The 15292-nt window shown below is 45.6% G+C and overlaps 1 protein-coding gene across 1 annotated transcript in view; it reads right to left on the reverse strand.

Annotated features, from left to right (window-relative positions):
- The window catches only part of TAF4B (TATA-box binding protein associated factor 4b), a 172375-nt gene extending 161984 nt beyond the window's left edge, over positions 1-10391 (reverse strand). Inside the window, exon 1 of the mRNA XM_089675705.1 lies at positions 9979-10391. Coding sequence (XP_089531831.1) covers positions 9979-10321 — 343 coding nt within the window. The 5' untranslated portion in view covers positions 10322-10391. The remainder of the gene's footprint in view (positions 1-9978) is intronic.
- Positions 10392-15292: the final 4901 nt, after the last annotated feature.

A 15292-nucleotide genomic window follows, 5' to 3' on the forward strand; every position in this document is an offset into this window, starting at 1 on the left:
TATAGGTTTGTGTCCCAGTTTATTGGGTACCACGGGTCACGTTATTTGTGGTTGTATCCCTACAGGGATTGGGTTCACATTTATTATTATATCACCTCTCCATAGGTCACTTTATTTGGTCCATTTTAGTCACTATTTATGTTATACTGGTATATATTTATTGTATGTAGCACTACACTATTTTATATTGTATTGTCCTTTTGTAAGTGATTCCATGTGCAAGTATAACCTGACAGAATAAAGATTTCCCCCCCTCTCTCTCTCACTGGGGCAAATGCCTCATTTACTCGCTCAGCAGATGCGCTTCTGCTGAGCATTTAAAGAGCCTAACACTCCCCTTTCCTGACTGTTAGGACAAGTAGATCATCATAAGGGACAAGTAGATTGGGACCCCAATTTAGTCTCTTTGACAAGTAGTTTTTTTTTTTTTTTTTAATTTCCACACCCCTACAAATGGAGCCAAAGTGGATTTACAAGCTGGGTGCTACAACTGCTCCTGGATTAAATGACTATTAGCTTTGCTCTATTGATGACAGACATGATTGGCTGAGTCAAGCCACTGGTGTCCCTGTTTGTCCCTACATGGGTATAAAATTAATCTAAAATTAGGTATTGAGATCCTGCCATTTTGCTATTGAGCTTGGAATTCAATTTAGACTGAGCCCTGAGGGTTGTGGGAGAGGGAAATCAATAAGTTTATATTGGGTTTTTTTTTCTTCTTGGTTTGGTTAACTTTATCAAGTATGGTTAGTTCCTGCACTGTTTTGATTGTTTGGTTTTCTTATCTGGTTATAATGTTATGTTGTTGGATAGGGCTATCAAGGCGCCTTGTCTTTGCTCGGGCTGTGTCCCCTTTGGACAAAATATATGGGCTCCTGGCTGGACAACTATTGCCTTTTCCCTATTTGGATAGTGGGGATATTTCCTTTGATTGGCTGGTTTCCACCCCTTGTGTGTTCCTGAGAATGGAAAGTTGCTGCTGGCACGGTTATGTGCGTCATGACGCCATTGCGCAACTGTGCGATATAATTTCAGGAGTAGCGGCCATTTTGGAAAGGCAACTGCCTGTGGCGCATGGTCAGGGCAAAGTAATGAGGTAATCTGATGTTTTCCTTATCTGGGATCTTGTTAACTGTATGGGCATCATATGTGAGGGAGCCTCCCCATTGGGGAGTGGGCTACCCTAGTCCTTACCCCTCTGTGAAAATGTGGTATTTTTTACTGGATTAAACTTGGACTGAAGATGTTTATGGGTGAATCCTCAGGAGGCCCAAAGACTATAAGATGGATTGGCAGGTCAGAGCTCTTCCTCTTTATTCCTGGCAGCACACGAGGATACTGCTTGTCTGCTTTGAGAACTTTACGATCATTGGTAGGTTAAACAGACCATACTGGTAAATTATACTACTACTGATCTGCGATGGTCTGGTTTGCTAATCAGCCCTTTTTGTGTTATGTTGACTTTGTAGAGGGGAAAAAATACATCTAAGGAATAATTAGTTGCCTTCAATATTGGACTATATCTTCCATACTGGCATATGGTCTGTGGTTCATCTAACTTCTCCCCTTCATCTGAGGGCACGTGAGAGTACTGGTTTTCTGAATTGAGAACCTTCTGATGACTGGTATGTTAAAAAGGCCACACTGGTAATTTATACTATTATTGGTATGCAACAGTTTGTTAATTGGCCCTTATTGTGTTGTATTGACTCCGTAGAAGGGATAGAATACATACTTCAAAGAAATATTTATCTATATTCAATATTGGATTACATCAACAATATTGGCACCTGGTCTGTGTTCCATCTAATTTCCTCCCTTCATCTGAGGATGTGAGGAAACATTATTAATCCATCCATTTGGTTGTTTCTGGTCTCCGAACAGCTGATTTTAACTGCACCCTGCACCGGAGTGAGTATGGTGTGAGTTTATAGTACTAGATCAAGTGACATATACGTAAACAGTTGGGGGTTAACGTTGGAGGGTTCTATCCCACTTGTCTATCATATGTTTTTTTAATTAATCTGTATTATATTAGTTTAGACCTAGAGGGTCTGAGAATTTGGTCTATGCCTACCCACGGCCCGGATGGATACGATTGTATCTTGGCCCTATTCACATTCTTTTTGTAAGTTTCTCTTGTGGGTTGAGATATAAAAGTTTGATACTTTTTTTTGTGTTGATTTATTCTCTTAACACTTTTTGGTCAGGGCCAGTAAAAATATTGGTTTGTATATGCACTATATTGACAAACTTATTGGGATGCCTGCCTTTACACGCACATGAACTTTAATGGCATCCCAGTCTTAGTCTGTAGGGTTCAATATTGAGTTGGCCCACCCTTTGCAGCTATAACAGCTTCAACTCTTCAGGGGAAGACGGTCCAGAAGGTTTAGGAGTGTGTCTATGGGAATGTTTGACCATTCTTCGAGAAGCGCATTTGTGAGGTCAGGCACTAATGTCAGACGAGAAAGGCCTGGCTCGCAGTCTCCGCTCTAATTTATCCCAAATGTGTTCTATCAGTTTGAGGTCAGGACTCTGTGCAGGCCAGTCAAGTTCCTCCACCCCAAACTCGCTCACCCATGTCTTTATGGACCATGCTTTGTGCACTGGTGCGCTGTCATGTTGGAACAGGAAGGGGCTATTCCCAAACTGTTCCCACAAAATTGGGAGCATGAAATTGTCCAAAATGTATGCTGATACCTTAAGAGTTCCCTTCAATGGAACTAAGGGGCCAAACCCAATCCTTGAAAAACAACCCCACACCATAATCCCCCCTCCACCAAACTTTACACTTGGCACAATGCAGTCAGGCAAGTACCATTCTCCTGGCAACCGCCAAACCCAGACGCGTCCATCAGATTTCCAGACAGAGAAGCATGATTCGTCATTCCAGAGAACACGTCTCCACTACTCTAAAGTCCAGTGGCAGCGTGCTTTACACCACTGCATCCAACGTTTTGCATTGCACTTGGTGATGTAAGGCTTGAATACAGCTGCTCGGCCATGAAAACCCATTCCATGAAGATCTCTACGCACTGTTGTTGTGCTAATCTGAAGGCCACATGAAGTTGGCAGGTCTTTAGCTATTGACTCTGCAGACAGTTGGCGACTCCTGTGCACTTCAGCATGCGCGGATTCAGCTCAGTCATTTTACGCGGCATACCACTTTGTGGCTGAGTTGCTGTTCCCAGTTGCTTCCACTTTGTTAGAATTGGCCAATCAGATGCGGTCTAGCCTGAACTATCATCACTGCAAGTAGAGGAAAGAAAGCGGCGAGGATTTCTAATCCTCACTGCTTTCTCTACTCTCCTACCACTGACACTCAGCATGAGATGCCTGCAGGGACGTTTCCCACACTGCTCCTGGGTGAACTCAGTCTATGACAATCCTGGGTTCACACAGGAGCAGTGAGGAAACCGCATGCACTTTAGATCAGAGTCACATTCTTGTTCAAGTTGCATGCTATTCTTTGCAGTGCAATTTGAGTCCATTAACGCAAATCGCACCACAAAGTATCGGTACTGTATATCGACAAGTACTTGACCGAAAGTATCGGTACTCGTCAATTAACAAAAAAACAGTATCCGTGCATCCCTATATAATTTTCTTGTGATGATGTACCTATGCATGTATACATATGTTTACAATAGTTTTTTTTAGTTCTTGAGGTTTGATGGATACAGGTTATACTTGGGTTTAATGTTTTGAAGAAGCGGTTGCTACCACGAGACACACAAAAAAAAAAAAAAAAAAAAAAAAGTATCCTACAGAATCCTGCATCCACACAAGTGAGGTAGATGCAGGATCCTACCCTCTCAAATACACTGATCACTGCTGCAGCCAATCGGCAGCTAACTTCTGATCAAACAAGGTTTTCCAGCAGTCCCATTCAACAGAAGCCGATATATTGATCAGCTTCTAAAAAGGGAAGGGTACATACAGATAAAAATTTGCCCGGTCCCTGGTGAACTGGATAGACTTCGATCTGTGTGTACCCAGCTTTACCTTACCCCTTTCTTCGGTAGGCTTCCTCCAGCACTGGTCCCCCACAGCTTTGGTGTAAATTGTGAAGGCTGTGGTCACACTCCAGCCTCCTGATCCTACCATACACTGTTAATGCTCCTGAATGGTATGTGATGATACCGAGGATATTATCTCCCAATCTTCACGCCGCACCACCATGCCGCAACCACAAGCATTGCATAAGGTTGCAGTGCAGCTGTGGTGCGATCTTAGCCATTTGAATGTCTACACACCCATTGTGTAAACAAGTCCTTAGACCTCTACATTAACCCTGGGAGTGAGGTGAAACATGTTGGGGGCATGGCTTGGATGAATCGAGCCAAGGCTGCTTTTACCTGCTAACCACTCAGGGCAGGCAAGGTGTGTGGCGACCGAGCTATCTCTTCCTATTTCTACAAGGTGCTTTGGGTCTGAACAAAACTTGGCATTTAATATCTGATACGCTACTATCATACAGTATATATAATTGCAGATACCACCACTTCATTCTCCAGGGTCTTTGCCTTCAGAAAATATATACTTTTTGGGGTGGGGGGAATAATTCATCTTCTAGCCTAAAATGTGTGTTTTAAGGTGTGCAAAAACTGCAAAATGGCCCTGGTAGACAAGAAGTTAAATATTCCTACAGACTTGATTAAGAAGTTGACTTGCAGACATCATCCATTCATTCTATAGCAAAAACCCTAAGCTGCTGCATAAAAATGAACACTCTGCTTAGCCAAGTATTCACGTTTATGCATATAAGGAGGGAGAGAGCAGTTGCCTTGATACAACAACTGCCTTGGTGGTGGAGGTGTGGGATGCACAAAAGCAATGTACAAAACAGGGGGGTACAGTCACAGACGGGGGTATTGTCCTGTGTGAGTGCATTTTCTGCTGGAGTGCAAAAACAGCAGTTGAACACAGCACCCTGATCATGTCCTCTCGCTTTTTCACAGGTAAATGCGGCTATGTGATCTCCACCTTAAACTGCCTCCGTGCTACGCACAGATTTTCTGCAAAACTCAGGATAATTAGTCCTATATCTTTTTGTGGTGATTGATTTTCACCTCCTTTGCCTTTCTGTGATCAGAGAATTAATCATCTTTTATGACTTTGGCCTGTGTCTGGTCTTGACCAACCTCCTCCCAAATTCATGTGATCCTTATCAGTTCCTAATTGGGGCGGAGAAAAATTGATCATCTCCCTATAAATATAGACCAGCTTAGGGGGGAGGTCACAGACATGAAGGTACAGTCGCAGACAGGGGCATTGTCCTGCGTGAGTGCATTTTCTGCTGGAGTGCAAAAACAGCAGTTGAACACAGCAGTTTAAAGCAGAAAAACAAGCAGCAGGAAGATACAACAAAACTGTACTGCCCGCTGGAAGGATTGCAATCAAACACCCTGGGAAACATCTACAAGTTTGATTCCCACTCCATGTACCTTTTAATATGTCCCCTCTACTCTTTTTTATATTATTGTTCTCTGTTCTCAAAGTCTAAATTTCTTTACACCCCTCTGCTCCACCCCAAAGATTATACATATCCTAAAAACCACCCTTCCTTTTTCATGTGAACTCTGGAATGCCCCCTCTGTCTGTAATAAGCTCACCTCTGTCCATGACCTTTTTGTCTCCCACTCCCTTAACCTACTAGCAATTACAGAAACCTGGTTTCAAGCATCAGATTCTGCTTCTCCCGCAGCACTTTCCTATGGAGCCCTTCTCTGGATCCACTCAACCAGACCCAGTGGTCGGAAAGGAGGTGGAGTTGGTATGCTTCTATCCCCACTGAGCACCTTTAAAGTCCTCCCTAACCCTCCCTCTCTATCCTCTTCTTTCGAGACTCACTGCATTCAGCTGTTTTTGCCCATTTCTCTGAGGATTGCACTGGCCTCCTGGACCGGTGTCATGCTTTCTTGATGACTTCTCTGCTTGGCTACCCTACTTTCTCTCCTCTGAAATACCCATTATTATTCTTGGATATTTTAACATCCCCATTAATGTGAACAACTCTGCTATATCCCAACTCTTCAACCTAACCTCTTTTACCTTAACACAATGGATACAGTCCTCCACTCACTCTGATGGGAATACACTAGACCTTGTTTTCTCCCACGTTTGCACTTCCTACAACCTCACAAAAACACCCTTTCCTTTCTCTGATCACAATCTCATCACCTTCAGTGTCCTCGTCTTCAAACACTTATCCCACCAAGCAAATAATTACCTGCAAAAACCTTTACAACTTAAACCCTTCTGTTTTCCCCTCTGCAACTGACCGCCTCTGACAAAATCTCTCCCTTGTCCTGCCCACTGCTGTCTACAACAGTTTGCTTTCATCCACACTATATTCACTTGCTCCTCTAACTACTCAAAGTATCAGGCCCCGACCAGTACAACCGTGGCAGACTGACAACACCAGAAATCTTAAGATACATAGTCATGCACTGGAGTGATTGTGGCGTAAAACCAAATCTCACCAAGCATTCACCCTATATAAAAGCTGCTTTCTTAACACACAATTCCTCCCTCTATGCTGCCAAGCAAGCCAACTTTGTCATTCTTATTAATACCTTGTCATCCAGTCCTCGTCATCTCTTCTCTACTTTAACTCTACTTTCTCCACCTCCACCCAGTAACTCACTCACTAACAAGATTCCAAATCATTTCAAAAACAAGATTGATACAATTCGTAGTGCCATCTCCACTACACAGACATCTATCCCACTTAGCATACCTTATACTAAACCTCTCTCACACTTTCCTCTTTTGACCTTGCTACTACCAAAGAGGTCACTAAAGTTTTCTCTGAAGCCCATCTCACCATGTGCCCCCTGGATCCTGTCCCCTCTCAACTACTATGGTCACCCTCTTCTTCTGTCCTATGCTCCCTCGCTCACATCTTCAATCTCTCCCTCTCTAATGGTGCCTTCCCCACCCCTCTAAAGCATGCACAGATTACTCCCATACTTAACAAGCCCTTGCTGGACCCCACAAACCTGAACAACTTAAGACCCATCTCCCTGCTCCCATTTACCTCAACTCTCAGAACGTTTAGTCTACAATCGCCTGAGCTCCTACATGACAACAACCTTCTTGATCCTTTACAGTCTGGCTTTCGCTCACTACACCCCACTGAAACTATCCTACTAAAACTCACTAATGATTTACTAACTGCTAAAACCAATGGCCACTACTCCATACTCTTACTAGTTGACCTCTCTGTGGCTTTTTATACTGTTAACCATCCCCTTCTCCTCAAAAAAACTCTACTCTCTTGGCCAAGACTCTGCTCTCTCCTGGTTCTCCTCCTACCTATCGCAGCGCCGCTTCAGCGTTACCTATAACTCAGTCTCCTCCTCTCCACCTCCTCTTTCTGTAGAGGACCCCTTCTCTTCTCCATCTATACCTCCTCCCATGGCCACTTGATAAAGTCCCATGGCTTTAAGTACCATCTCTATGCTGATGACACACAAATCTATCTTTCTACTACTCACCTCTTCCGTCTCCTCTTGCATTACTAACCTACTAAGTGACATATCAACATGGATGTCACTCCACTTCCTCAAACTTTCTAAAACTGAGCTCATAATATTCCCTACAGCTCGTGCCCCATCCATTGACTTCTCCATCAAGAATACAACCATCAGTCCTTCCCCTCATGCCAGGGTACTAAGTGTAATCCTGGACTCCCATCTGTCCTTTCAGCCCCAAATCCAATCACTGTCCAAATCCTGTAGACTTCACCTCCACAAACAACTCCAAGATACGCCCGTTCTTAACCTCAGAAACCACTAAGCAACTTATTCACTCCCTTGTTATCTCTCGCCTTGACTATTGTAACTCCCTCCTCATTGGCCTACCTCATCGCAGGCTATCCCCTCTTCAGTCTATCATAAATGCTGCTCCCAGACTCATCCACCTTACTAACCGTTTGTCAGGGATCCCCTCGATCCCCGCCACGATGGTCCCGGCGCAGGCGCACTGCACCACCCTGTACTTTGACGCAGTTGGCCAGCTTAAGCATGTATTGCAATATGTGTGAACTAAATATCCCTATTTATTGCATAGTTTGCTTGAAAGGGTATATCAGTGTGCAGAGGGTCCTTCAGAATTTCTAGTGTTATGTGGTTACACCCCTTTAGCACCTGATGGATAAATGCATGCACTAGCTGTATGGATTTGAGCACAGGGATCTCTTGTTTACCGCCCTGTGCAGGGACACGGGCACTAGGTCCGGGCCGGCCGCGGCGTTCGGGTTCGCGCATGCGCAGTAGAAGCCGCGGCTGCCCGCCGGGCACCAATGGCAGCGCAGGGCGGGATATTTAAATGTCCCTGAGCTGTCATTTCGGTGCCTTCTGGTCTTACCTGTTCCTGTGAATCTGAACCTGTGCCTTGTAAGTTATTTGACCCGGATTGTTCTTGATCTGCTGATTTCTCCTGCCCAGACCCTTGCTTTGCCTGACCTCTCTTCCTGGATGCCCCTCATTAGATCTGTCCTACTGTTGCTGACCTGGCGTGTGACCCGACGATTCTCTGCCTGCTCCCTTGTACCTTACCGTCCTCTACGTTACCAACTCGGCCTGTCTGACTTCGCACTTGCTCAGCCATCCATCCATCCTATCGGGGTCACCCGACCTCCTCACATCTGGCTCTCCCTGGTTGGAGCCCCTGGCGAACACCCCTACCACTGACAGGTGTGCTCAGTAGTGGCGACCTGGTCCTGGGGTGCTACAAGTCCATCCCCACCATCAGGGGCTCTGGTGAACAAGTACCCTGGGGCTTAGACTCCGCGCTCTGGGCACGCCTGACCAGTGGAGCGCTAGTGGTGCCGCTCGGCGGTCCCTCACACCGTTCCATATCTCCCATCCCTCTCTGCCAATCCCTCCACTGGCTTCCCATTTCCCAACGAATAAAATTCAAAACATTAACAATAACATATAAAGCCATGTATAACTCTGTCCCAAATTACATCACCAATCTTGTCTACAAATATCACCCAAACCGTCCTCTTCGTTCCTCCCACGACCTCCTGCTCTCTAGCTCCCTTGTCTCCTCCTCCCATGCTCATCTCCAGGACTTCTCCAGAACTTCCCCCATCCTCTGGAACTCTCTACCCCAACCTATCAGACTATCGCCTACTCTGCCCACTTTAAAGCGATCTCTGAAAACCCATCTCTTCAGGGAAGGCTATCCTGCCTTCAGCTAATAATGGAATCTTCTCTTCCTCCTATCAGTTCATCCCCCACAGTTATTACCTTTTGAACCACCAGCCCCTCTCTCTTAGATTGCAAGCTCCAAGGAGCAGGGCCCTCCTAACCCTCTTGTATTGAACTGTATCGTTGCTGTATTGTCTCCCTTTAAATTGTAAAGCACTGAGCAAACTGTTGGCGCTATATAAATCCTGTATAATAAGAACTCTAGATTCGTGTTGGTGGTGGGTGAAAGGAGGGTGGGTGTTAATGTGCACACATAAAAGGTTAGGAACTGTTCACACCAGGCCCACTGGCCATCCTTTGCCAATGCAAGACACAAGGAAAATAGTCTTGTTCCCCATCAGACCAGTTCACACCATTACAACATGAAGAAAAGGACAATCCTTCACATCATACCGTGCTGTGCCCAATAGAACTTAATGAAATGTCACTCTGACAACAAAAAGCAAAGAGTACGATATGTTGTTTTACAGCACAATGACACCACTGCCTTCACACTGCACACCAGTGGTTGTGTTCTCATGAAGCTGCTGGTGTGAACGGGTCTTGATGCTTTCTGGTGAAAAAAGAAAGGTTTATAAACACACTAGTGTAATGCATCACTGATCAACATGCCTGTCACCAGAGCAACACATTCTTCCTTCTACTTTGTAGTCTGCAATGGTAGAAAAAGAAGAATCTGCTGCTATGGACCCTTAAATATAGCACAAAAGCCCAAAGAAATGAAAGATTGATGTTAAGAGAAACTACTTACCAGGGGGAATCTGGAAGTTTGCTGGTAATTGAATGGCTGGCTGAGATGCTTTGGGAGGAACTGCTTGCTGTGTTGCTGTCACTTTGGGACCACTTGTCACTTTTGATGCTTGACCCAGTGCAGGAGTAACTTTTGTTATTATTGTGCACATAGGCGCAGAAAGCACAGAGGCCTGGGAAGCTGGTACCTGGCTCAGGCTGGTAGCGGGTCCAGACACCACCTGGGAAGTTGTGATGGCAAGATCAGGAGAGGACACTGCAGGCTGGCTCTTGACAAGAACCCCATGCTTTAAAGATACTGCCTGACTCACCACAGCTGCAGAAGTTGCTTGTACGGCATGCATCACGCACGAGTGTGTTCCAAAAGCAACACCAATCACAATCCAAACATTCAGCACACCATAGGCACCATTACAGGAGTAATCTGTATTAAAAGTTCATAATGTCATTACAATATACATACATTTATCAACAATGTGTAACACTCTCCCTTTAACCCCATTAATCATCACCTAGTCATCAATTAACTCTTACTCATTACCACCCCCCACTGATTAGCAGAATGCTTGAGCCATGTTTATCTGGTATATTCATAACACAAGGACTCACACACACACACAACAGATGTCAGCAATGAGTGAATGAGTGTGATGAGTTAATTGGCTCTTCTCAAAACTGTGACCATGCACTTATTCTCCTATTATTTCTTCAGGGAGCAGGGTTGCTAGCAATCTAACGTTACTGACTATGGCTTCATTCACAGGGAAACAAAGACTCATAACTCTATGCAGAGGGTTGTGTTTGTGCAGCCAGCCTGTGAAAATCAATGAAAGCCTGAGAGACGCAGCAGCTGTACAGGTCTTCCTGCACATGCTAGTATTTACATCTGTATAGGAAAGGACATACAGATCTGGGTAGATTATCTGCATGCAGAGCTGTGCGCCCTTCCAAGAATGCAAAAAACACAACCCACTACACAGATGGATGGATCTATGCAACTGTGTAAATGAGGACCTAAAAATATCTAATGATATTCTCCCATTTGTTAAAGTCCATGGTCAAAAGTGTCTGTAAAAACAGAAAAAAAACGAATTTACTTGACACCGGAGCAGACTTTTTTTTCTTTAACCACTCCCATGATTCACACATACACCCACATCCCTATGCATTAAAAATATTTTCAGTAAAACCATGACATTAAGGCTACGTTCACACTAGCCTTGTGTGCAGGCGGCAGAGAGGCGTTTGGGAAGCGTTTTTACCGCTTCCCAAACGCCTCTGCCAATTCTGCACATCACAGCACATGGTGCTGTTCTAACGGGAGCGTTTGCGTCGTGGCAAAACAGATGCCTCTGGTCGAGTCAGGAGGCTTTGAAGCCTCCTATTCTCGTCTATGGTGCCGCTCCGCAAACGCCCGGCCGGCGTTTGCGGTGCGGTTGCGGGGCATTTGCGGAGCGGTAACACCACTCAAACTGTATTATAGGCGTTTGTGGGGCATTATTAACGCTCGGCAAACGCCTAGCAACCGCCACTAAACCGCGCATGCAGTGTTTGCCGAGCGTTAAAAAACGCTCCGCAGACGCCGGACCAACGCTTTCCAAACGCTATAGGGGCGTTTGGCAAGCGTTGGTAAAACAGCCAAGTGTGAACGAGCCCTTAGGCTCCTTTCACACAAAGGGTCCAATCAGGTCCGCCTGTCAGTTTTTCAGACAGACCTCATCAGACCATCCATTTACCCTATGGAGAGGCGGGTGTTACACCTGCCTAACTCCAATCTGGCTTGCTCAAAAACAAAACATGGAAGAGGATCCATCCCCCTCCATCTAGGCAGACCAGATCGGAGGGCAGTTGGGTGGAAACAGGAGTTGGGTGGAAACAGGCAGCAGTTTACTCTTGTCATTCCATGGAGCATAAAAACTGAGTGGACAAGGGCCTGTCAGTTGTTGTTAATCAGTTTCAGCTGCTTTGGTGGTAATTAAATTAACAACAGGCGCACCAGATGGGCAACAATGAGACGATCCCCAAAACAGGAATTGTTTTACAGGTGGAGGCCACTGACATTTTTTCCCTACTCATCTTTTCTGGCTTTCTCACAAGTTTTGCATTTGGCTAGGGTCAGTGTCACTAACGGTAGCATGAGGCGATACCTGGACCCTACGGAGGTTGCACAGGCAGTCCAACGCCTCCAGGATGGCACATCAATACGGGCCATTGCCAGAAGGTTTGCAGGGTTTCCCACAACAGTCTTAAGAGCATGGAGGAGATTCTAGGAGACAGGCAGTTACTCTAGAAGAGCTGGACAGGGCCGTAGAAGGTCCTTAACCCATCACCAGGACCGGTATCTTCTCCTTTGTGCAAGGAGGAACAGGATAAGCACTCTCAAAGCCCTACAAAATGACCTCCAGAAGGCCACTGGTGTGAATGTCTCTGACCAAACAATCAGAAACTGACTTCATGAGGGTGGCCTGAGGGCCCGACATCCGCTGGTGGGCCCTGTGCTCACTGCCTGGCACCATAGAGCTCAACTGGCATTTTCCATTGAACACCAGAATTGTCAGGTCCGCCACTGGCACCCTGTGCTTTTCACAGACGAGAGCAGGTTCACCCTGAGCACATGACAGGGTCTAGAGAAGCCGGTAAAATTTTATGTTGCCTATAACATAGTTCAGCATGATCGCTTTAGTGGTGGTTCAGTGATGGTCTGGGGAGGCATATCCATGGAGGGACGCACAGACCACTACAGGCTAGACAATGGCACCCTGACTGCCATTAGGTATCGGGATGAAATCCTTGGACCCATTGTCAGACCCTACACTGGTTCAGTGGGTCCTGGGTTCCTCCTGGTGTACGATAATGCCTGGCCTTATGTGATGAGAGTATCCAGGCAGCTCCTGGAGGATGAAGGAATTGATACCATTAAATGGCCCCCACACTCGCCTGACTTAAATCCAATAGAACACCTTGGGGATATCATGTTTTGGTCCAGCTGACGCTGCCATGTTGCACCTCAGACTGTCCAGGAGCTCAGCGATGCCCTGGTCCAGATCTGGGAGGAAATACCCCAGGACACAATCCATTGTCTCATTAGGAGCATGCCCCGATGTTGTCAGGCATGCATACAAACACGTGGGGGCCATACAAACTACCGAGTACCATTTTGAGTTGCTGCAATGAAATTTCAGCAAAATGGACTGGCCTGCTGCATCATTTTTTCACTTTGATTTTTGGGGTGTCTTTGAATTCAGTCCTCTGTAGGTTGATAATTTTCATCAAACGATGGGGTATCCTTACATTCCTAACACATTGCTCTGTCCATATCAGTATAGGTATCCAGAATGATATTTTTCCCCATTGAGTGCTGATGTGTTTTCAAAGTGTTCCTTAATTTTTTTTGAGCAGTGTATAAACAACTTTTATACCTCCTAGCTCATGTTTTCCTTGTGTTTAGATGCTTTTACATGCATTCAGAATATCTAATTGGTGTCTGGACACACAAAATTCTATTTTTGCTAAACTGATTGCATCTAAATGCACAATGTAAATTGTACCAATAAAAATATCATGACATGTATTTATGTGTTCAGAAATGTCCTCTAAGGCCCATTATACACTGGATTTGTTCATCTGCAGCATGCCAAGGAGGGACAGGTGCAGCTTCCAGCCCAGCCCCACTGCAGACAGCCTGTCAAAGTCTATGGTAGGCTGAGGCTGGACAGGGCTGAACACTGTACCAAGTGTGTTCCAGAACCTTGTCCCTGAACAGACAGGGCTTAAAGAATAAGTTCTTCTTTTGCTCAAAAATATTAAATGCACATTTTTCTTGTAGGCAAAAAAATGTGCATTTATTATTTTTGTCTGCAGGAGCCTGGAAAGCATTGCACCAGTGATCAGCAGATCGCTGATGTCATGCAGGTCTCCTTCAGATCTGTCAGTATATCTGCTTGCCCATACTAGATGTACAAGGAAGCAGATATACTGACAGGAAGATTCAATGAATGCAGTTGTAGTAGTTCATTGAAAACTACAAGTCAATAGGCTGTCGGGACTTGCAGGTCATTCATTTACGAAGTCTGTGAATGAAAGATGCGGCCGTGTGGGAGGAGCCCTGCACGGTTTTCAAATCTGTAAGACAGTAAGGGGAACTTCTCCCTGTACGCCTGTCAGGAAGGGGGCCGCAGGCAGTGGTTGCAGCATTGGGAACATGTTACATGTTCCACCCTAAAAACAGGTGGAACATGTAACATGTTCCCAAAGGTGAACTTATCCTTTAAATGCCAGTACCACTAGGTACAGCGTTCAGCCCCGTCCAGCCGCAGCCTGCCATAGACTTTGCCAGACTACCTGAAGTGTGGCTGAACACTACACCTGTCCCTCCTGGGTGTACTAAAGTGAAGGGAAGGATACACTGCAGCTACACGGCTCAGTGTGCAAGGGGCCTAAAGCTAAATTCACATAAGAGGCCAGGGGTGGCCGCGGGCAAGAGTGAGATTCTTGCTGGTGGACCTACATGCTGCACGCACACAGCATTGTACTAGGTGCAAACCAATGGCCAGTGTCACTACTTAAAGGAGCGGCTATATGCCAACAGAGCCTTTGACAGACACTAGATGCAAACCGTATGCAGTCATGGACAGTGTGTCTGTGGGAATTCTGGTGATAGCCAACTAGTCAGTTTGTATGCTGCATCCAGAGGAGGGGTTAAGCCATTCCACCTAAGTGAACATACCTTATCGCTACATCCACATGGGTGTGAACGTTGTATTGATCTTATTACACATATACTTTTCTAGCACAAGATTTTTTGGATTTTGTGTTAGGCCCTTTTCACACGGGCGGAGGAATCGAGTCCGCCTGTCTGTTTTTCAGGCAGACCCAATCAGACCATCCATTGCTCTCTATGGAGGAGCAGATGTAAACGGACATGTGTTCACTTACACCTGCCTGCATCTGATAAAAACAGATGGATGGAGATCTGTCCCCCATCTGTCTAGTGGCTCGGAGGGCATTCAGATGTAAACAGCCAGGCAATCTATTTACATACAATTGCCCTTAGAGGAAAGTGGGCTGTGGCGGCTCTGCATAAGCAGACATGGACCTGTCATCCACCTGCTCAGTGGGGATCCGTGGACAGACCCCCCCCCCCCCCGTCCGTTGAGCTGGTGGAATCAGCCTTTGTGAAAGGAGCCTTATGGATCTGCACTCAGTTCACGTTTATACATCTGTGTAAACAATGCAGCTCCATTCATGTTTGTAAATAAAAACTTGTAAATGCATTTGTTTGTTTTACTATCAGACTGAAACCTAAGGGCCCTTTC

The sequence above is a fragment of the Staurois parvus genome, unplaced genomic scaffold, assembly GCF_062004578.1.
Source record: "Staurois parvus isolate SC_StPar_1 unplaced genomic scaffold, SC_StPar_1.0 ptg000157l, whole genome shotgun sequence".
In the NCBI taxonomy this organism is placed as follows: Eukaryota; Metazoa; Chordata; class Amphibia; order Anura; family Ranidae; genus Staurois; species Staurois parvus.